General features: G+C 37.1%; 1 protein-coding gene across 8 annotated transcripts in view; it reads left to right on the forward strand.

The window, feature by feature from the left end:
* APC (APC regulator of WNT signaling pathway) overlaps window positions 1–24,276 on the forward strand; it is a 99,390-nt gene that overhangs the window by 53,121 nt on the left and 21,993 nt on the right. For 6 of the 8 annotated variants that reach the window (XM_051782551.1, XM_051782557.1, XM_051782554.1 and 3 more), the window contains exons 3-8: window positions 136–220; window positions 1,171–1,372; window positions 7,171–7,279; window positions 8,833–8,946; window positions 13,591–13,674; window positions 20,479–20,583. In XM_051782551.1, the coding sequence (XP_051638511.1) occupies window positions 136–220; window positions 1,171–1,372; window positions 7,171–7,279; window positions 8,833–8,946; window positions 13,591–13,674; window positions 20,479–20,583 (699 nt within the window). The remainder of the gene's footprint in view (window positions 1–135; window positions 221–1,170; window positions 1,373–7,170; window positions 7,280–8,832; window positions 8,947–13,590; window positions 13,675–20,478; window positions 20,584–24,276) is intronic. The other 2 variants (XM_051782555.1, XM_051782556.1) reach the window with 1 other exon arrangement.

Genomic DNA, 24,276 nt, shown 5'->3' on the forward strand with positions numbered 1-24,276 from the left:
ACTTGATCACTGCTCACAGTTTACATCAATGTCTCAGAAGCTGTTGCATGAATGTGCACCTGAGAGCAGGATAAGACATATTTACCTTGTGGTTTATTATTTTAAGGTTTTCTCAATCAAGCTTATTTCTTACAGGAGGTACTGAAACAGCTACAAGGAAGTATTGAAGATGAGGCAATGGCGTCTTCTGGACAAGTAGACTTACTGGAACGACTTAAAGGTAAATCCAAAATTATGTTTTAACTAGGTTCATTTGTTTCTCCACTGTTTTTTCTTTGGGATAAAGTTTTCTAACTGAGCTACATCTTCTTCCTGGCGCTGGCTTTGATGGTTAGGCATAGTCTCAGTGTCTGCTATTTTTGCTAAACATTTTCAGACACATTCTCAAAAAAAAAAAAATCTATTCCTATGCTTCTTTTGTGCTTTTATGCTTTTGCTACTGTTACTCTTATGAATTGCTTTTGCTAAAACTTGCATTTCATTCAGTTCTTCAGAAAAAATATGTATAAGTTAATGATGGAGCAATTCCACCAATTTTCTAAACCTGTTAGCATGTCCTGTCCTGCCCTCTCCATGTCATGTTACTGGAATTGTTTCTGTCGTGCTTCAAATTGATGCCCCCTTTTCTACAGCATGTGCTGGAATGTGCATCATTCCATTGTATGGGATGTGCAAAACAAGCCCAGACCACTATCTCCCTGTATACATCCATTATCCCTGCCACTGACCCAGGAATTCCGTAGGGGATATCTACATTTAAGAGCCATGTGATGAACAGAGTAGTCATCTGTTACATGGCTGAAGCATCTGCAGGATCTCTGAAAAAGAAATTATTAGGAAGTAGGCCACCAGATATCTCACATGATGTTTATGCAAAACGCTCCCCATTTCTGAAGTCCTCTGAGAAAGAGGCAGGCAGGCTTCTGTGGGGATACTGTTCTGATTGCTAGGATTGCAGTTTGGTTATCTGCTCAGATTACTGTTTGCTAAGTCTAACATTAACATTGGTTGTGTTCACAATATCACCTTCAGTGGATTTCCATGCAAAATATTTTCATTAAAAAAACCCCACAGATTTATTCAGGAAGTAAGAAATTTAAGATACAAATGATCTTTTAAATTTCTGCTGCTGAACTTCTGCTCTGGAAATGTTTGCTCTTTGTTATCCAGAACTGAACTTGGAAGGTACTAGCTTCCCTGGAGTGAAGCTAAGGCCAAAGGTGTCCGTGCGTTCCTATGGGAGCCGGGAAGGGTCTGTGTCGAGCCGTTCAGGAGAGTGCAGTCCAGTTCCCATGGGGTCATTTCCAAGAAGAGGCTTTATGAATGGAAGCAGAGAAAGCACTGGTTATTTAGAAGAGCTAGAAAAAGAGAGGTAAATTTGTTTGCTTATTCATCCAGTATGGATTGACTTCTCATTTTAACATGACAGTTTACTGACACAGCTGGTATATAGCTGTCCTGAGTGTGGTTTTGGTTACTGGTGTATTTACCTTAAAAGGTAGGAAACTAGGAATCTACTTTATGTTTAGATGCGCACACACAAAAATATTTTTAAAAGTCTGGAAACACTGTTCAGTTTCTACTGCTGCTTCATATATGCATTTCATTGTTACTCTTTGTTGACTAAAGGTTACTTTATTTTGACAGCAGGTTGTCAGTATCTGGAATATTTTTAGGTAGAGAGGGGTGGAACATTCCAAACACTTCCGTATCTCCTCACCACTGTTGATAAATGCTGAAACTATAACAATGTGATGATGCAGTCTCTTTCTCTCTTTTGCAAATGGTTATTAAGTACCAAAACTAGTTTATCAGTTATTTACTGTTAGAAGACATTTACCTAGTGATTCTGCTCTCTCAGCAAATCTGTCAGCTAAGCAAAAAACTTAGTCTTATCTTCAAGATGTTGTTCCCATCAGATATTGTGCATTGAGAAAATTCTGGTATTCCTTTTCTTGGAAGGAAGGTGTATCCAATTAATAGTTGTATCCATTTCAGGTCATAGTACAGAATTGTAGCACTTTATTAGTCACTTACAAAGGAAATGCAAAGTAAGAGACATGCAGCTGTTTCCACTGAAGACATCTTTATATCTTAAAATGAAATTGACTCAAATACCAGATGTTTTCAGAAGCCCATCTGCAAGACAGGGTTTCCTAAAGATCTGGTCACTGCCAGCTTCTTAATGGATGTGGTATCAAACTGAGGGCTGCAAAACCAAATATAAACTGTATCACAGTATGTTTTTGCCTGGTTGTTGTTAACAAGCAAAAAAATCACTTTGGAGTCAGAATAGAATTGTTTTGTGGGTAATGAGTGGTTTGTGGACAGCCGTCTAGAAACTCCTCCTCTTAACAGCATTTCCTGGTGTTCAGAAAAATTTTTGCAGCCAAACCTGAAAGGAGTACGCTTTCCTTCCAAGGTACTGTGTCCAGGTCCTTTTGTTTTGGTCCTGTCAGTAGAATGAAGGTAACTTCCCATGGGTTTGTACTGAGCCTGTTCTGGCAGCCACTCTATTTTTTCCCTTCTTCTAGTCAGGATCACTAATGATACTTGTTCCGTTGCATAAAATCTAGATTCCTGAGGAGCTCTGTGAGAATACTTGGGAATTTGGGAATCTTCCCACTTGCTCATCCCAGTCTTCAAGAATCTAATGTGTCTGTCATCTTCCATCTTAACAAACTGTGCATTTGGTTGTGTTTTTCCAGTGCTGTTTTTTTTACTGCATGGGATACTAAAATCTGTAAATGTAATGGGGACTTTCAGTTATGTTTCAAGTGAACTCTTGGTCACTTGGCACAAGGAGTATTTATAGCAGCTGGAGTTCTTTAAGGTGATTAGCACATCTGATTTATGATCTATGATCCTTTCCCAGTCTGGGGATTCTGAGGTGATACTTCTTCGGACAATTTTCTTGACAATAAAGACAGCTTAGGCAGTGAACAGATCCCAGTTCAAAATAACACTGGCAAAAGGAATATGGATATTTTAATTTCAGAGTAGCTTAGGCACTGTTACTGTCATAGCTGATGGGGTAGATATTTGGGCTGTGGAGTTCTGTAGAGGCGTGGTCAGATTATTATTAGTGAAATGGTGGATAATCCAAATTGCTCTATTCTTTATGCTATTCCAGGGATGTGTAGGAGTGTGTAGGGCATTGATGTGAACCCTGGATAGCCAGATGAATCAGAACATGGGGCGGGGGATATAGGATTGTGCATCTGAAATCACTACAATTTCTGAAAGAAAATGAATCACTTTTTTTCCTGTGCTTTGTGTTTAAACTTGTTTGGCATACTTACTGATTTTATGTGTTTCTAAACATATATATAAACATACATTATTTGCTAATAGAATTTTTTCTGGCAATTAAACAGACTTTCAAGGAACTCATGGAACTTGACAAGCCTAAAATAATTTAGAATAAAGTAACACTTTCTGGAAACCTGCAGCAGAGGAACATTTCCACTCAGTATCTTAACACGTTGGCACAATATGTGCTGCTAATGGGCAACAGTGTTTGTGTGAGGACTAAATGAGATATTTTATTATTTAGAGCAGCTTAGTGGGCCCATGATGGCCAGTCAGAGTCAACCCACCACACACAACTAAAAGAGAACTTCTGAAGGGAAGAAAATTTGTCAGTTGATTCACTTGTCAGAATAAAGATTAAATTATTGGCCTGTTTCTGATTTGCTTAGCTCTCCTCTAATTTCACAGTAAAATAAGAATAAAAGAGAAAAAAACCCTCCTGGTTTATACCATTCCATTTTTATTTCTTCAGTGTTGATTTTGAGTATTTTTTATCTCATGACTTCTTTCTTTCTTCCCTTATTCTTATCTCCCTTTGGTTGACTGTACAGCTTACCTAAGTCTTTACAGCATCAGCACTGTCTCATTTTCAAGATTGTATTTTATCTCCTACCAGTTGAAGGGAAAGTATTAATTATAGCTGCAATTTACATAATGGAAATAGAGTAGCGTACAGTTTGTTTCCCTTCTCCATTTTGACTGGCAATAATATTGACATAACTATGCAGAAAAGATTTCCAGAAGGAGAAACCTGTTTTTTTGCATTCATATGGCTTCATCTATTGTTGGGAGCTTCAAAAATACCATATCCGAGAAGTCTTTCAAAATACCTATCCTTCAGAAAAACAGTTCAAATTGAAAACTTTTTGTTAACTCAGAAAAGTAATGTAAAGTTCCAAAAGTTTCTCTGATTGCTTTGCTGCACTCTCACTGAACTTGACAGTGTATGACGGAGAACAGAATTTTCTCTTGATACTGTGAAAGCCCTAACGTAAACCATTTTTAGGGTATAAAAAGATGGAATAACTGCACTGGGTTTTTCCATAATTTTTTTTTCTTAATCAGCAACAGCTTTTCCACTTTAAATCCTCTCCTAACCTCAAGAAGTTAGTATAGTATCTGATAATAATGTTACAGGTGAGAAACAGCTTATCAGACGCATCTACACAGACTTGCTGCTTTTTTTAGAGGAAACTAAACTGCTGTGGTTGTAGCAACCCTTCAGGTTTGTGCTAAGAGAATTCAGATATTGTTAAAACCTGAATTCTCATGGAGCAGTGATACCAAATTAGTAATCCCAAATAAAGCATTACTTCAGAGGAAAAAATGACAATATTAAATTAAACAAGTCGCCCTCAGGTCATGCATTATGTTGTTTATGGAGCACTGATGGCTCCTAAGTTATTTTCTTGCTTCGGGCATCCATTGTGCATGTCAAAACAGATTGAATGACACAGTGTCTCACAAACTGAGTAGCCTGCATTTCACAAGAGGAACTTAATCACTAATGTTTACTTAGCTGAAAGTAATCCCTCCAGCTTCTGCTACCAGTTCTTTGACATCCAGAGGCAGAATTAGTCTGTCCTTTCACATTTGCAAATCCTCCTATGGTAAAAATAGGTTTTATAACGATTGCATTGATTATGCTTTTGCAGATTTTATTTCACAAACTGGACACAGCTGCTGCATGGGCACCCAAGGTGGTAAAAAGGGAAGCAATGCAGAATGCCTGTGTGTGCAGGGATTAGGCACCCAGGGTATGTGGTAAAAGAATGGTCAGATGGTCAGAAATTACTTTCTCAACCGGCTTTCCCCAAGCACCATCTATTAGTTTTTCCTTCAGTCTGTCTGAAGGTCTTAAGGAATTTCTGGCAACCCCATCCTTGTGGCTGAAGAATTGCTGTTGTCTTATAATACTGCTGCAGTTGCCTGCCATGGTATAGAAATTGCTGTTTGCTGCATCTTTTCACTCATTTTGACTGTAAACCTGCCTGGTGTTAAAGCTTCACAGTAAATGACTTAATGTGTAGTCTTGACATTCTTAAAACAGTTCTGTTTCAACAGAACTGTTGGATCAAATCTGGAAATTTATGTAATTCTGTTTATGTTTACAGGCATTTATCACTCTTAGATGTGTGCAGTTTTTCAGTCTCTCTCAGTTGAAGGGAGGGATCCTCTCTGTTTCGATTTTCCTTTTAAACACTGACCAGGTCATTTACATTGGATGTGCAATATAAATGTCAAATCATCAAAATTAGCTTGAAATATTTTTAAAGCGGGAACTTATGGTAGTTTGAAGACAGAAAGCTGCATACAAGTTTGCCCAGTATTATTTCCCATCCATTAACTTCTGCATTCCTCTCAGGTTGTTGACAAGAGCATATGAACTTTTACAAAGCATACAAACACATTATGGATAATTACTGTATGTCAGCAAGGAACAGAAACACAGCATACAACAAAAATTCAGACTTCCCCTTACTACTTTGGTAATACATCCCAACCATGATTTGAGAAAATGATCAAATTTCCACACAAAACATAGAAGGAAGAATTTTAAAGTATGTATTTAAAGCATCTGTTTGACTTAGTTCTGTGGTGGTTTGAAAAAAACCTTTTCCCCTGGGGTTTGTGATAGTCTGCCCAGGGGTGGTGTTTTTGATACTGGACCAATTAAAAACTTTGTGTGCCCTTGCGGAAATTACGTACTCACAAAATCAAAAGAGGTTAATTTTAACTGCGTAGCTAGAAGGAGAAGCAGCCATGCTTTGAACGCGCCATGTGTGGCGGGGGGCCGGGGGGCCCTGCCGCTGGCTCCTGGCTGGGGATCTGGGAGCAGCACGGCTACTGAGAGAAGCCCCCTGAAGCTAGCGGCCAAGGGGGACCCCGGAACATCGGGGAGACTCCTGGGTGGGAGCGGGCCAGGCAGACTAGCCATGACCCTTTGGAGAGGCGGCTGCAGCATACAGTCATGTAAGTGCCGAGGGGAGTCTCCCCTGCTGGGTTTGGGGGAGCCCCTGGTGCCCCGCTGTCCTGATCCAGCCAGGACTGCAGGAGTTAAACTCCTCAGGAGTTTTCCAGCCAACCTCACCACCTTTTCCCACCTTGGAGGGGAGGAGTGATGAGAAGCTAGCTGGACCCTGCAGCAGCAGCGAACCGGACCAGTGAATCCGAGAATAAAGCAGATGGAGAGAGAGAGTCAGTTGGACTCAGTTCTAGGAAGAAAGAGTCAGTTGGATTCAGTTCTAGCTGCGACAAATCAAAACTGCTGCCTTAAAAATAAGAGACAGTTACCAGTGCCACAGAAGATTAATTTGGAAGAGCTGTGGCCTGAAAGTGAAAAGAGGACTTCTCCTTTCTTTCTTGTCTCTTTTTTGAAGGAAAGGAGAGACGATCTATGTATATGTATTGTTTCATCATAGAAGAGATAGTTAAATTGTTACATGTATATATATATATGTATATACGTTAATAATAAATTGTAATATATTCCCCTCCCCCTATATTAATTGTGCGTGTCTGGTAGCAAAACTTTTAAAATTAGGGTTTTTTGACTAGTAGCTGGTTTTGATTTCGTAAAAGGTCTCTTAGCTCTGGATTTCAGAGCAGTTTTATAGAGAAATGTAGATGTTTTTGTCTTTTATGGATGTGGACCTGATATGCTCAGCACAGAGGAGTGGACAGGTTGTTTAGCTGGGGCTGGGGAACTGCGCTCGCCTTCTCCAATGTCTTCATAGTGCCCTCTTCAAACCTCCTTTCTCATCTAATGTTTTTTATGGGTATTTGTGCCTATTTCTATACCTACATATGGAAATGAGGTATAAATAGTGAGACACTTCCTGCTTCTGCTTTTAATAGATCTCTTTTACTTGCGGAGCTTGAGAAGGAAGAGAAAGAAAAGGACTGGTACTATGCCCAGCTTCAGAACTTGACTAAAAGGATTGATAGTCTTCCCCTTACTGAAAATGTAAGTACTTTCAGAGTGCTTGGTCCTGTATCTGGTGCTGCAATCTCTGTTTAGATGCTGTGTGTATTTTATTAATTTGGTGATGTTCTCAACTAATTTTAATTTAAAATGGTTTTTTTATTCACTATGTAAAGGTGACTTAATCTAAATATTGCATTTTTGTGTAGATTTTTACACATCCAAAATTCATACCTTTTAGTATAAATGTCAGTGATAACAGAGGAACATTGAGAAGTTGTTATGACAAATGAATTACATGTCAGTACACTTCTTCTTCAGCTCTGTCCCCCAGAGGTCTTTTCTCTATCTGTTGTGTTGTTTAGTGGATTTTTCTATTTTTGAGAGCAATATTAGCCTAAGAGACAGTGTACACAAGAGCTCTTATTTCATACCAATCAGTGAAGTGATGCCTGTAGCCTACGCAGGTATTATTGCTCAAAGTTTTTACCTTGGCACCTCCATAGTCAAGTCACCATTATCTGGGATAATGAAGATGTCTGATCTCCCAGACAGTACAGGTTTTCCTGTTAGATCGCAGCAACTTGGTTATGTTTGCAGTGAATTCCTTCACATATACAGTGTTTGGAAGAACTGGTTACCCGTCTTTAGAGAGTCATACTTGATGAATAAACAGGCTCCTGAAGATGGAAACAGACAATGCAAACACTTGTGTCAGTGGGCAGAAGTGACACTGAGTCATGGCTGAGCTTAGCAGAGCACCAGAAGCAAGGGAGAAGATCTGAAAAGGATTTTGAAGAAATGCAACCCATTCTCAAAGGCGCTGTCAGCAGTATCTGTTGTAGGTTTTAAGGTTGCCTCCTCAGTTTCATAGGTAATAAATTCACTTAGCTACTCCTGTGATGAGAATGTCTTACTTATCATCTACACTAAACACCTTTTGTGGTAATCTGTATCCATTACTACTTAGTCCAGCCACAACAGAACGAAGGATCCCATTTGGTATTTGCATATGATTGTCTTGTTTTGACTCTCTGAACTGACCTTGGTGAAGTCTTCTGAGAGGGCTCTTCTGGGAGGGCTCTTAAAGACTCATTTACTTACAATCTGAGTAATTGTCCAAAACCAGTGAAGTGCTTTGCCTTGAAAAATCTTATCAGCTGGAAGGTCTTCTCTGAAGCTGTGTGGTTGCTCCTGGGTTTAACACTTGTGCTTTTCTCACAGGATAGTTAAAAATAGGGTAGATAGCAGTAGTTTGATGCCTCTGAATATTTTTGAAAACACCCATTCAGATGGCACACATAGTAATTTCGTTGGTAACAGCCAGATGTTCTTGGCTTGTAATGAACAATACTTTGTCTATGTTTACCTGTTATATTTAGTCATTTGACAAAACCCACAGGTGGTCTGCTGATGGAACAACATCATGTGTTCTTGTTTTTCATAATGCAGTCATGTTTTAAGAATCTACTACTGTGTTTTGTTTGTTTATGAAGTTTGTTGTGGAAAAATAATTGTTCTGCTTTTGTTCTGAGAAATACATTGTTTACATAAATGTTATTGACTAAAATGCCTTCTCTGTACTTTGGTTTCAGTTCTCCTTGCAAACAGATATGACCAGAAGGCAGTTGGAGTATGAGGCAAGACAAATTAGAGCTGCAATGGAAGAACAACTGGGTACCTGTCAGGACATGGAGAAGCGAGCACAGGTATAGTCACTATTAAAAGGAAGAGAAAATGTTTTCCTGCATTTTTATTGTATTATTGGTAGATGTATCTTTAAATTGTATGTAAATACAGTGATACCTTATGGCATTTAGTTGGCCATTCAAATAAAAAAGAGGAATCAGAACATGGGAAATAACTGTTCAGCAAAAAGTACTCTCATTGCCCTGTTTTGAAAAAGCCTTTTGATTCAGCAGATGGGGACAATTTCTTCAAAAGAAAATATTTTTAATTATTTTCTGCTAATAATTTACTACCATTTTAGCTTCATAAAAGTCCATGTGTTTGCAACTGCTCATTTTGCATCTGTTGTTCTGTGTTTTTTTCATGTTTTTAAGGTCAGAAGAAAATTGAGCTACTGTTCCTAGGTTTCCTTAACCACAAACCTCATATCAGGGTATATTCTTTGAAAATAAGGTATTCATGTAAAATGTAATCCACATACATATCTGGAAGTTGTTTGCTCTCACCTAGAGTTGTTTTGCATTCATGATGAGGACAACGTACATGTCCTAAACATGTGACACACTCATCTGGAAGCATAAATCAGAATGTAATTGTGTGCAACCCATAAATTAAATAATCAGTTGCTTGCTGGTTATAAAAACTATTCCCCCACAGTAGCAGAGCAACAGTTTGAATTATTTATTGCTGTTTATTTCCAGAGGTGTTAAATTACCATCTTGGTAAGGTTTTTGGGGGTTTTTTTTGGTGAATGTACAAAAATAAATATTTTCAATAAAAATACTCTCTTTACTTTTTGCACAAGGTTTATTCAACACAAAATTCTGCTACATGAGAAAAATTTCTATTTTATTTTTACATTTATTTTTGTTGGTATCAGAACAGCTGCTTTAAATTTAAAAGTGAGTCATCTAGTAGAACTTTTTAGAAAGTGCATTTGGTTATAAGTATTTAGCAGAGCAGATACCCTGCAGTCGTCAGTTATGTATGCAAAGGCTGTGCAGGGATTTGTCTGTATAGATGTGCTCAGACAGACCCAAGTTTAATCTGTCTAGGTGGTAGCTGGCCCTATCTGGGAGCTGCAAGGCTGTGTTATCCAGGTTTATCAGCAGTGGTCATGCTCTGCATGAGTTCAGCTGTGTCAGCCTGTCTTAAGTGAAGGTCCTGCAGAAGAAGGTGTTAGGGCATTCACAGTAGAACTTCCAGGAAAGTTCTCTAGCTGCCAACAAGCTTAAGCCAGAGAAAGGTGAATTAAGCTAAATAGGTAGGCTAGGCTGCTGGCAAAATTCTAGATGCACTCAGGCAGAGATAAAAAGAAATTATGCAGAGTCACGACATGACTGTAGTTATATCACTATGAAAGTAATTAAGCTGTCCCTGAATTTATTTCTTCCCTGCTTGTTTGGTAGTCATTTTTTTTGCAGTTTTGTGGGGGCAAAATGCTGCCAAGATGTTGAAATATTTTATAGGTTTCTGAATTAATGCTTTTCAAGGTGTTTGTCACAGCTGTTTCACCTTCTCTCTATATATACGTATGTGTAACACTTCCATACTTAGAGAAATTACAGAACCTAGTGTGATTATGTAAAGATTATAAAATGGGACGTAACAGCTTCTCATATGCTTCTTGTGAACTGAACTGGTAATTCCTCATGGTTCCATTCTCCCAAGGACCAGTGCCAGAAATGTGTAGAAGCTCATGGGTGTACAAATACATAAAAGCAATTCCTGCATTATTTCACTGTCATGTTTAAATGTGCAAAAATGAAAAAAAAATTATTTGGCAAGTATATTCAACTTTGTAGTTTTCCCACTTCCTTTCTGCTCTGTTCAAGTGTTGTAGCCTATATGCTTAGTATTAAGTAGAAGCAAACTTAATTTGTGTAAGATACATTAAAAAAATACTTCAATTCTAAAACTGAATTCGTGTTCAAATAGAATTTATTTTTCCTTCATACCAGAACAAGAAGGATCTATTTTTTTTAGGTTAAGTGTTCCTTAAAATCTCACAAAAAATTATCATTCTTATAAGAATTAATCCCAGGATCCCTTGAAGTTTGCTGAAACAGCAGACCACTGAAGTTAGAAGAAAGTTTGGATTCTGGAGTCTTGCACAGATGAAAATATATACAATGATCTTGTATGTTAATGTAGGCCAAGCTATTAATAATTTTGTCTATTATTTATCTTTATTTTTGAAAAAAAAAACCCAAACAAACAAAAAATCCAAACAACATTTTAAAACAAAATGTTACTGCTTATTTTTACTTTCAATAAAGTGACTATTTTTTCATCACTTTGAATGTGGAGAAGTTTTATTTCTTTTTGTTAGAAGCCTTACTGGAGCAGTGAAAGCCAAGTAACTGTAACTTCAAATATTAAGTTATTTTATCCAACAATTTTATGTTAATAAAGGTTACAAGTAAATATAATAATGAATGAGAATATTCTATGAACAAACAGAAATCAAAAGTGATGTTTCTTAAATAGGTTATGAAATTAAACACATTCCTGGTGCCTTTTCTATTGTGTATCTCAGATTTTTGCCTATTTACCATTAAGCTGTACCCCTTTGTGGAAGAAAATGCATTCTTTTTTTCTGCTTCTGTGGTGTTTGGTACTAAATATGCTCTTGGATAGTGGAATTCTCTAGTTTCCATGTAATACAGATGATGAATTGGCAGAAAGAAGAATTACCTGATGTTTAAATCTCTGGACTAAAATTGGAAAGGATGAGCTGAATTCCTGTCCCTTTGGGCAACTGAGTCAGTGATACTTTGGCAAATCGTGCAATATTTAATTGTTTTCATCTGCACAAAACTTCCCTGTGCTTGGGTGTGTATATATACTCAGATTCTCTTGATGCCCTTTATGGGATAAATTGCTGGTTACACTGAAAGAAATTTAATTTATAGGAAATCTGGGGGAAATGTGTGGCTTTTGAGTATTTAAAGGGGATCTATAAAAAACTTCAGCAGGGAATAGTTGTTACAGGACAAGAGTTAATGGTTTTAAATTAGTAGAGGGTAAGTTTAGATTACGTACAAATGTTTTACAGTGAAGGTGGTGAAACACTGGGAGAGGCTGCCAAGAGGCAGTAGGTACCCCATCCCTGAAAATGTTCAAGGTCAGACCAGACAGGACTTTCAGAAATCTTGAAGATGTTCTTGCCCATGGGAGGGAGCTTGGGATAGATGAGCTTCCAAGGTCCCTTCCAATTCAGGCTGTTCTGTGGTTCTGTAAAATTGAGGTAATTCTTAAGGACAGTGAGAGACACATTTTATCAGTCCTGCATAGTTATTCCCAAAAATACATTTTTACTATCTTTCTAATACTTAAATGCAAAGGGTGGGATGAATTATCTGTTTGCCTCTATGCTGAAGCTTCTATGTGTGTTCTGATACTTTGCTTTACAAAGTCAAATCAAATCTATACTCAAATGTTTGTAGCTTTGCATCTTAACTAAACATTGATGCTTATGATGCTCTTCCCATAGCTGCTTCTGATGTATGTTTCAGTAATTTGTTCTACTTTGTGGGTATATTTTCTTCTATAATTCTAAATTTTCCAGATAATATTGTGATTCTATTCCCTGTGTATCTTTTGGCATTAGTTAAAAGTTCATCTTGCTTCCAGTTTTAGATTATAAATGTGTTAAATAAGAGTGGTGATAATGCTGATTCTTGCAGTGTCCACTAGATTGTTTTTTTTAGTGTAGCATTGTAAATGTTAGTCGAGTAAAAGAATCAGAATTTTTCTTTCAACTATGTATCCACTTCATTAATCTATCCATCACACAAAAAATACTGTTTAATCAGTTTTGTGTTCTGTCCACATTCTAAGTCAAATGTCAATAAATTATTAGATTCATGCAGAGATATATAACTTTTAAGTTATCATTTCACAGAATCGCAAGGCATCCTGTCCTTCACTGTACAACTGGTGTGAAGTACATGGATCCTGTAACATTTTGGGGTTTTTAACATTCTCTTTACTAACTACCGAATGGCTGCAGTGGGAAATGAGTAGCAATATGGCTGTAAAAGACTGATTTAGAGATGTCTGTAAAATTCCAGATAAACCAAAGAAGCAGTACATAGTTTTTTTTATACTTAGCCTGTTAAATTTTTTGAGATTTGTAGAAGCAGAAAATTTCAGAGGCTGAGCATAAGCAAAACTCCCAAATGATTATAGTACCTGAATATAATAGAAATCAGTCAGGGTCTCATACTTTCAAGACACTCTGCAAGTACAAATCTCTCTCAAATCTTTGTAAGGCAAGTAGAACTCTAATATTTGAGAGTGGAAAAATTCACTAAAGGTCTGCATAAAATGTCAGTTTCAGAAGGAGGAATATTGTGCAAGATAATGGGAGCATTTGTTTATACCTGAATGTGTCATGTGGCGACCTATTACGTCCAAATGGGTATCAATTTTATTAAAATCCCGACTACTCGCTATGTTTTAGATGCTTGCAGTCATGCCTGTCTTCTGTTAGGAAGCACACTTGAATTACTGCATGTAGTACCTACTTCATGTACCAGCTGAAGTAGGTTTGTTTTGTAGTCAGCGTTATTTGCAAGGAACTCTTCACAGTGTCACTAAGTACAGTAAGGAAAAGGAGGTTTTGAACAAAATCAAACATGAAAATCCATTCGTTTCAGGCAAGGGTGGCGAGAATTCAACAAATAGAAAAGGACATTCTTCGCATACGACAGCTCCTGCAATCACAAGCAGCTGAAGCAGAGGTTAGTGAGCAATTACTTGCCCTTTTTGATTGTGGTATGTGTCTTTTTCTTTTAAAAACCCAAATTATTTGAATGAAGTGCTAGTCAGGATTATTTCCACCAGCAATTGATGTCACAATTAATCAACTAGTCAGTATTCTTAAGGTGTTACTTACTCTCTTTCCAGTGACCTGAGGGTGGAATACTTGGATTAGTCTTAAAGCTACTGTGGAGCTTTAATCAATAATGATATATCAGTTAGAAGTTTAACTTGAAATTTCAATAAAAATGTTAACATGCAGTGTATTATAAAGGCTGAGTTTTGGTTTTAGCAAATAGTTACAACCGTCAGTTGTACATGCCTTTCTAAATATGAATCTCTGATAAGCACCTTCATGATGTGCTTGTCTTTTGAAGGAGATAAGTTTAAAAAGAGGATTGATACAGCTTCTATCAGACCTCATTACAGAAGCCTGGTATATTTTTAGTGCTTAAGTACTGGGTTATATATTAAGAAATACAGGATGGTTCTTGTAAATTACAGAGTCCATGTTAGTAATTGCCATTAGGAAAAACTGCTCTTGTAGTGGAAATTCACTTAGAATGTCAACTCCATTTGTTGTATTGGTAAATTAAATATAGAGTGTGTTGGATGTGAATATTTTATGGTTTGTCTTCACCCAGAATAACTACAGTGAAAGCTCAAAGCGGCATTTGGATTAGTAACGGAAGTATATTTTTCCATTTTGAAAAATACTGGTTTCATTATTACAGGATCTGGGGGAAAAACTGTTTTTATAGGTGCATCAGATGAATCAGACAGTAGTGTGTGAAATTAAAGTTGCCTGATCTTTTTACATATGAGTCAATCCAGGTGTTTATACACCTTGAGATCTCCCTGAGCTGCCTTTTCTCCAGGCTGAACAGTCCCAGTTCTCTCAGCCTCTCTGCATATGAGAACTGCTCCAATCCCTTAAGCTTTTGATTGAAATCACCTGTTCTCCAGTGGGGGTGGGGTCTGTGGTCCTGGTTTTTGCCCTTTCCCCTCCTCTTAGGATCCTGAACTCTTCCATCTCATTGTCACTGCAGCCAAGGCTATTTCTAACTTTCATGTCCTCAGCAAGTTCTTTCTTTGTTTTTAAGTATCAAAGCCAGCACAGGGCCTCTCCTTCTTGACCCTTGGATCACTTGTGTCCAGAAATTGACATCAGAGAAGTCAGGAGATCTCCTGGAATGTTTCATCCTGCTATTATCCCTCCAGCAGACTTGAAGAGGTCCTGTGAGGCCAGGGCCTCTACACATGAAGCTTCTTATGGTTTCTTGGAAAAGTTCTCTCTGTTTCTTTCTCCAGATAAGGAGGTCTTCAGAAGATGTCCTCCACAGCTCCCATGTTGGTCTGCCTTCTAATCTTCACCCATAAGCTCTTGACTGACTCATCCCCAAGGCAGAGCACCATGCACTGTAGCTGCTGTCTTGCATAAAGGAAAACTTCCCTGCCTCACTTAGGACCACAGAGTCATTGAGGTTGGAAAAGATATTTAAGATCACTGAGTTCAACAATTAACCTGACTCTGCCAAGTCCACCACTAAACCATGCCCTCAAGTGCCACATCTGCACATCTTTTTAATATCTCCAGGGGCAGTCACCCCACCTCTTCCTGGGAAGTCTGTTCAACCCTTTTGGTGAAGAAATTTTCCCCAGTATGCAATCTAAACCTGCCCTGCTGCAACTTGAGGCTGTTTCCTCTTGTTCTGTCATTTTTTAGAGGGGAGAAGAGACCTGTATTTCTCAGTTGCAGTCTTAGTCATAGGAGTTATTCTACCACATCTCTGTGATCCCAGTGAAGGGTACAGCCCCATGACTGCATTCACGTTAACTCCTCCTGTCTGCTCCCACACAGACATATGCCAGAGACAGACACTCAGCCATGCGAATTCTCCAGCCCAGGTTGAGAGCTTTCCCAAGGCTGTTCTGCTGCACCTTGTTCCTTATGTGCCTGTGCTCAAGGACGTTGCTCTTATTTCAATCATGTGGATTGCCCTTGTGTTCCCATCAGCCAGGGTCCTTGCCTTGCCTGCCCTACCCTTCCAACTTGTCAGTTGTTTGTTGAGGAATCACTCTGGCCCTTGTCATTTCCAGTGTAAAGCTCTCCCTACCTGGCTGGTCAGCCTCTCGACAGATACTTTTGTCCCATGTAGTCAAATAGCTCCTGTCCCCAGAGTGTTTATTTCTTATTCTGATTTAAAAAAACTCAGTATTTTAAACTTACTTAAGGTCAGGAGCTCAACCAGCACTGAGATGTGACTACAAAAAAAAAGGTTTTGTCTTAGTTTTTCACTCCTTTCACCAAATTATTTGGCTGCCACATACACTGAAGTTCTGATATACTGAAATTTTGTTATGGTGTGTCTTACTTGTAAAATGTTGGGATATCTGGTTGAATAGTTAGGTATTTTAGGACAGTTACCAGAGTACTAGTGGTAAAGGAGGCAGTCACTACATGCACGCTAGTACTTTATAATGTGTTTATCATTTCCAAGTGATGAGCATCTCTTACAGCTCTAATCTGGATTTAATTCTGAAATTTTCTGGTGGCAAGGGGGAAGGTAGTAGCACTCAAACTGCAGAGTCCATGTAACTGAAAAATACAACTGTGAGACATTTACTATACTGTTATACTGTGCCCAATACAGTGATACCCAAATTGAATGTGCTTCTTATAAAGATCTGGTAACAGCAATAACAAATATCACAGCCTGTCTGTTGATACAGTTGGCCGTGTGGTGATGTCATTCACTGTGGAATCAGGGGGGCAATGTATCCTGAAGAATAAGACCAAATACAACACTGTAACATAAAAATAGCTTTTGGAAATCGATTAGCAGAGAAAATTCTGGCATATATTTTAGTGCATTTTTAAGGTTTGGCAAACTGCCAAGTCTTGTGAATGATTCTAGAAAAGATTGAAGTAATTTACATGCAAGTGATGGTACCTTCAAATTTCATGAAACTTCTATTAAATATTTTGCAAGATTTTCATAATAAGGTTTGAAATTCACTGTAGAGTTAAACCTGTCCAAAGAGAATTTTTGGCTGTTAGATACAAATTGAAATTATTTAAAAGAAAAAAGCAAATTCTTGGCAAGTGTTCAGTGTGGGGGTTTCACTTTCTTGTGGTGGTACAGGCCTTTCTTTCATAATATCTATCTTTTGAAATATGTGAAGTATTTCCCTTGGGCAGTGTTGCTGTAGATAAAATGTAAAGACTATTTTTCACAAAGATTATGCCTAGCAAGCTCTATGCCATCACTCCTGTGATGGACAGGAGTGTTTTCAAGGATTTGACTCAGTTTATTTTTTCTTTGGCTCAACTGTAGCAAAATATTTGAAATATATGCTTTCTTAATTTTGCTTGTTGCATTGTTCTTTTTCTTATATATGTTACTTAACACATGTATGTATATTGTGTTTAATATGAAGTAATGGCAAAATAAGCATTTTCTGGTATCTGGAAAATAATAGGTATCTGTAGTTTTCAACACACAGAAAAATAAAAGGGTAGTTGAATATTGGGGGGAAAAAAAACAGTGGTTTATGCCTAAAATGGTCTTCTGACCTACTGAATGTACAATGTACCACTTTGGCAACTCATGTTGACAAAGTATTAGGTAAAATTATTTATAATCGGTTTTCTTAGCAAAAATAATCAAGGCCTACTGTGCTTGCAAATGTCATAATTAGCTAGAGTTTATAAATTTTCTACTAGTAAATACATGGAAGTTAATAACTGACAAGTGATAGTTATTGTTGACTTCAGAAATATTTAGAAAATTGTGGCAAACAAGACAGAGGGAGCAGCTCCTTATTCCTATAGTACTCAATATATTCACGTGCAGTCTCCCACCATTTTGCTGCAAGAGCAAACAAATGTAATCTGTTAAACTGACTTGGTGGTGTGATGCCAGCCTTCAGAAGTAGCAGGGGTTATAAACCCAGCTTATGCCTTCTCAAAAGTCAAGCTCTGAAACAGGTGGTGCTGTTTTACCCAGGGGCCCATGTGCCATTCTCCACCTGCTATGCCTTGTGTAGAGGTTACAGAGCCTGCTGCTCTGTACATGCTCTAGATCTTTGCTGGTGTGGTTGGTAGGTTCTGTATTTTCATCCACAGGTCCTGTGTTCAATGTTGAAAGGTACTGTGAAAATGCGACAAACTTGACGATGGTTATACTATCTTTCTAACCACTAATTGGCACTCTATCAGATGAATATTTATTTACGGAAATGCTAGATCTGTACAAAAATTTGTTGTCATTATCCATATGTGTGGATACATAATATTTTCATATAAATATATATACTTAAACATATATTAATATATAATAAGTACTCAGTTTTCAATGAACAGCCTGCTCTCTGCTACCTGTGTTGTCATTAACTCCTTTGAGCCAGTCTGCATGAAGAGAACAGCCTACTTTAAGTTACTTCAGTAACTGAAGTGGTAAGAACTCTTTCACTGTGAACTTGCAGATCTCATGTTCAAGTGCATCTCTTAACTCATGTGACCTTAATGTGTGTGCATGTCATGAGCACATACTCCATTTAAAGTTAGAGAACCCTGCTAGTAACTGCTAAAAATCGCCTTCTAAATTAATTTACATGTTTTGTAGACTACTTTTTGTAATGGTGTATTTTTGAGAGTACTTGGGGGGAATGGGAAGCCAGCTCATTCTTAAACGAAATGTATGTGAGTAGGAGGAGAAAGAGAGTGTCAAGAAGAGCAGAAACTTTTCTTGTCAGTGAATGAAATACCTGTGTGTATGGTGCTGCAGATGCAGCAGAACTGTTTAATACATATACCCTCATCAACACCCCAAAAAAATTACCCCAACCCCAGGGTTGTTTTTGGAAGAGTACTGTTATCCCCCTTCAGGTGACCCAGTGGGTCAGAGCCCAGCTAATGAACCATTCAGCTTTTTACCTCTAGGCATGTTTAATACTGCTTTTTACATGGGATTGAAAATGTCACCTCATGACTGGAAAATTCTGTCCTGAGTTATGCTGGAGGCTTAGATCTAGTTTTTGTCAAACTCATAATTACACTTTATTCAAGATTGAAAATGTTGTGAGACAGGGATTCAGCCCATATTGTATTGTATTCAGCACATAGTACAGCAAAGCCTGACCTTGGCTGGGGCCTCCCCTCTAGTACCGGGAATCAAAAGTTCTGTAGTTACTATATGAGCACCAGTAGCAGTATCATTTCTTACACAGTGACAGGGATGGTGACCTTTAAAATTACAGATCACATTTAAAAGAACAGTAGCTTATTGGGGGTTACTTGTTTTCCATAACTGAACATGTAATGTTAAGAAATGTTCTACCCATAATTTTTTCCAATTTTCTCATTACTTCATGTAATATTATTGTGTTCTTTGACCTACCTTATTCCTTGAGTTAAACTGTATAGATTTAATTTTTAAGTTATCGCTTCACATGTATTATAGTTAATTACTGGTTTCTGAAGTTCTCTTCAACATTACATATTTTCTGGGTTTGAGACTCTATAGGAACAAAACAGAGTTATTTATGCCAGTGATACTGTATGAGTTTGATCACTGGGTAACTAAAGATGTTTCAGTTTATGTACCTTGAAGAGCAAGCAGTATGTTTCTGCTAAAAGTCAAAGACAAATATCCTCTAATCAAGGTAAGGAAGACAAAGCTCTATAGGCTCTATAGGCTGTTCGGCTAAAGACCATTGCAGAGTCACATAGAAACTTCATGTAATATACCAAGTGTAGCTAAACAAGTTATTTGAGATTGTTTTGTCTGTTAAGGTAATAACCTCTTAGTCTATAAAATGAGATTTGGCAACAAGGCTAATACTTGAAAAATAATCCTGCTTTCAATTTCAGTCTTCAACCAGTTCCATAGACATTCATGTCTTTCTGAAAATCTGAAATGTTTTAAACACATTAATAGATAATGTTGGATACTTCACATACTTTATAAGTGCTCAGTTATTCATAGAATCATAGAATCAACTGAGTTGGAAAAGACCTCTGAGATCAAGTCCAACCTATGGTTACTAGACCATGGCACTAAGTGCCACATTCTGTTTACTTCATTGGGAAACTGTATTTAAAGGCCTGATTTTTGATCTCATGATCCTTGGCAGTAGCAGGGAAACCCAGGTTAATTTTCATGTAGATGTGTAAAACTCCAATTTCCTGAAGGAACTGAAATCTGTCTGTACCAGCTTACCACATCAGTTAAATTTATTTTGACAGAATATTAGATGGATCAGTATCAGGCTATATAAATTTTATTTCTGTCACAGTGGTAATTCCTGCACTATTTGTCCTTGACATTTAGAAGGATTCTTACAGTACAGATATCCTTCTGTTCAAGCAGAAATTACTTGTCTTAGAATGCGAAGCTTAATTGAGCTGTGCTGCCATAGTCCCCAGTAAATGCAGGGATCATGTGGCAGAGCAGAGCAGACAGTTGTTTGCTCCAATTCTGTTACATTTCCGATAGGGATGTGAGCACAGCTGGTGGAAAATGGTGTTCCTGTGTGTCACAGCGAATCCTTTGTCTTGCAGGGCTGTAATCCTCAGAGGACGGGCTCCACTTTCATCTTACAGCCTTTCAAAGACGCTCAGGCTCGGCTGTTAATTTTTGAGGCTCAGGCTTGTGAAATGCAAAGTGCTTTTGGATGGCTTTGTGAGAGCATAGGAGAGATGCTTTCACAGGCCAGAAACCTTTGAATGATAAAGTGCACATCATTTCAGTATGTAATTTCCTATACTCTTGTATCTGCAGAGAGCACCTCAAAGCAAGCACGATGCAGGTTCCCATGATACAGAGAGACAGAATGAAGGTCAAGGAGCAGCAGAAATCAACGCAGCAGCTAGCAATACTGGTCAGGTAAATAGAGTATTTTGTGTGGTTTTAATGTAATTAAATATTTGAGGTGTATGTTGCTTAATGTGTTGGAATTACTTTACTGTGTTTGCATGCCTACTCCTTTAAAAAATATGTATATTTTCCTTTTTTCCATCTCTGTGTGGGAAATTTCTTGTATTTACTGGAAGGAAATTTTTTAATAAGGTAAAGTATAAATATTCAATAATGCAGGGAGTGTTTTTCCTTTGTTTAAATGATTAATGAGCCTAATGCTTTGAAGGAGATAACAGGAATGGCTATGGAGAATGTATTTTATTGTAGGTGAATTTTAATATTGAAAGTGTGATTTAATTATGGAAAATTGTTTAAATTTTCACTTTAGAAATTACCACTGAAATATCAGTGATTTTTAAAAAAAGAGAAGAACCAAATGGCAGGTTTATCATTAATGTTTTTTTAATATTGTTTTATCTAAAGCTTTGAAACCATAGTATCAATGAGATAATCTCCTGGAAATAGGCTGCAGGTTATTTAAATGCTTCTAAATAATCTTTCATTGCTTTTCTTTTATTAGAGAAATACATTAGTGGAATATTTTGAGGTGTACATTAAATTCTTGTCTTTTAAAAACAATATTCATCAATATTTATGACTTCTTTCTTTGGCTAAAAATACTTTTATTTATTTACCATGGTCATTCCCATCATGATTTTCAACTGTAGCTGAGACATTCCCACTAGTAATTTGGGTTCTTAAAACTTCACAATATAGATTTAATAGCTGAATTCATATGTAAAATATTTTTGCTAATCTAAGGAAGTGGAATTATGTAAATATTTCTGAAAGTATCTTGTAAAGAAAATTTATCAGAAAGAACTGTGGTTTGGCTAGAATATTTCATTTCATTGAACAGTAAGCACAGCCTGTGATTTTGCTTTTGAAATACATTTGATCACCATTTGGAATTAAATTCTATCATCCATATGTGATTGAGGCTCTGACTCTTAATTCTTATGACAGCTTTATTGTTTGGGAAGAAAAGAGTTCAGTGCTGCTTTGGGGCTGAAAGCATAATGTATTTAAATAATTGATGCATTGTTGGTGCACCATCCATATTCAGAGGATGAATTAGGAGTATTTCTGGACAATGTATTTTACAGAGAAGGAAGGAAGAAGGGATTGTCATATCTTGGCAGACTTATGCAAGTGGAAGATTCATTCATACTTCACGTGAGGCCTTACACTGAGGATTTGTAAAATTTTGACTTTTGCCTTATAAAAATGTGTAAAACATGCAGGTTCCTTCCTCCTGGAGGTGGATAGAGCCAGGGCACTCTATCTGTGTTAAAATAGCCATCTGGGGATTGCTTGCTTTCAGTGCAAGTCCAGACAGAGAAAGGTTTAGTGGATTGGGTGTAACATTTATTTCTGATAAACCAGCTCAGTATACTTTGAGCAATCAGTATTCAATGGAGTGAAAAAAAAAGTTTCAGCCAAATCATTTGGTTCTAACTGGTAGTCACTGTTAATTGAAACACTGCCAATTGAATCCAGGATTTTTCAGAATTCAGGTATATCCTTTTCTGCACCATCTTTCAGCTGTCTTCTCTTTTCCGTTACACTCATTACCCTCATGCCTAAGTAAAATTATTTTCAAAACTTTGTTTTGCAAGATTCATAAAGGAATTGATTCCAGTTGTCCATCTTGTTAAGAAAATATGTCACAAACCAGGTAAAACTGCCAAATTGACAGGGTAGATAGCAAACCTGGTAAAACAATGAGTTAAAGACCAAAAAGTATAAAAGGAGAAAACAAGATGAAGTAGAGAGAAGATTTTGAAAGAGAAGGGTCTACACAGGAAAGGTCCACGCAACATTTCCTTGTTATTTCCCATTTTCTTACATGAACGGCCACACCTTCCATTAGTTCTTTCACATTAGTTTTTAGGCGCCAATAAGAAATGCAGTTACACTTCATTGGGCATCCTGGCATCCTCCTCTGAGTAGCAAGGCCACATGATGGCTCTGAAAGAATTAGTTATCTGAATTGAAGTTGATACAGTTTGAGGGAAACGATAGAATAATGAGGCTGTTTCTGTCTACACCGTGGTGCATTTTAGGAGGTAGTACTCCAAACCTATGTCATTTTTACAATCTTGGATCATGTAAGCTTAATGATGGAGAATTCTGGCATGTACATTTATTTTGAACCTGTAATCCTCTGAATGTAGTTTGAGGTCAAGGTGATACAAAGGGGTTGCTCTGTGTAAAAATCTGGGAATTCATTCCCATATTCTTAGCACTGCACGTTATTTAAGTGAATAATTGAGAAAATCCACTGTGATTTTCATTCTAAGCTTTCAGATTTTGATTTTTTCATACAGTCAACAGAGAAAATAAAGGCTTGTTTACATAAGAAATATATATTGGAATAAATTGTGTGAATTTAAATCATTCCAGTTATATTTATGTAGCATAATACTACTGGAACCTGCATCAAATCTTCTGCATTCAAATGGGAGAGTGAAATGAGTATAATAATATGTGTTTTCATACTCCACTATAACTAGATTCTTTTCTGTCTATACAAACACTGCATTAAGTTATTCCTACCTTTTATTTATAGTCTCTTTCAACTTCACATTTAAGATGTTGAACGGTATGAACAGCTAATACTCAGAAGGGAATATTCTTCTTTATGGTGTGCATAGAAATCACAGAAATTATTTCAAAGTGTCTTCCATGGAGTTTTCTTCTGTGTTTTTGTGGGGTTTTTTTGAAAAAAAGTAATATTCATAGATCCATATAGTTTGAAAACATTGTTTTGCAAATAAGGGCAATAATTTCGTGAACAGATCTTAGCTTTTTTAGAGGATCAAAGAAAGACTGGTTACTACCTGAGTAAAACACTGTTCTGATGCTTAAATACTAAAAGTGTTCCCTAAACAAATATGTTTCTGAATTACCTAAAGCAAATGAGAAGGGAGTGACATAGCAAGGGAAACTTCAGAGACAGGAAGCAGAGAAAGAGAAAGAAATAAATCAACAGCAAATAAAAGAAAAATAAAGATAATTAGTGGGAGAAGATGGTGGGAAAAGGAAAAATGCAAATACACAAAACATATTAAAAGGGGATGAAGATGCTGATATATGAGTCTTGCTAATACAGGTAGGAGCATACTGTTTACAATAATTTCTAGGACAATGGCATCAAGTAGTGTCAGCATTATTTTATAGTTTTTCATTAAAAAATTAATCACTCACAATTTGCTTTTGATATTGACAAATTCATACAGGGTCACTCATTGTCCAGATGATTCTCTTGGTACTAGACAGTTCTTGCATATCCAGTTTTGTTCTGAAAAAGTACAGACCTATTCCACTACATAAAAAGACATAAAAATTGAGGCTGGTTTTTTTCACTCTGTAAAAATTATTATTCAGGTTTGTTGCAAAGTCTACTCCTCACACATGGTGAAAATAGTAATTATAAATCAGTTCTATTAAAAGTACAATTCTGTTGAGGCTAACTCTCAGGAAAAGTGGTTAATAAAAACAGATTTAACAGTGACTTCTTAAGTTTTGTTGGGACAGAGAGGACCCAACTCAACAGAAGTTGACGTTTCATTACTGTCAGTACAATTCATCCAGTGCTGAAACTGAATTAGGCGGTTGTTTTTTTACTCAGACTTCATTTTATACTGAGTTGTTGTT

This window comes from Manacus candei, unplaced genomic scaffold (genome assembly GCF_025592945.1).
Source record: "Manacus candei isolate 608988 ecotype Guabito, Panama unplaced genomic scaffold, ASM2559294v1 h1tg000016l, whole genome shotgun sequence".
In the NCBI taxonomy this organism is placed as follows: domain Eukaryota; kingdom Metazoa; phylum Chordata; class Aves; order Passeriformes; family Pipridae; genus Manacus; species Manacus candei.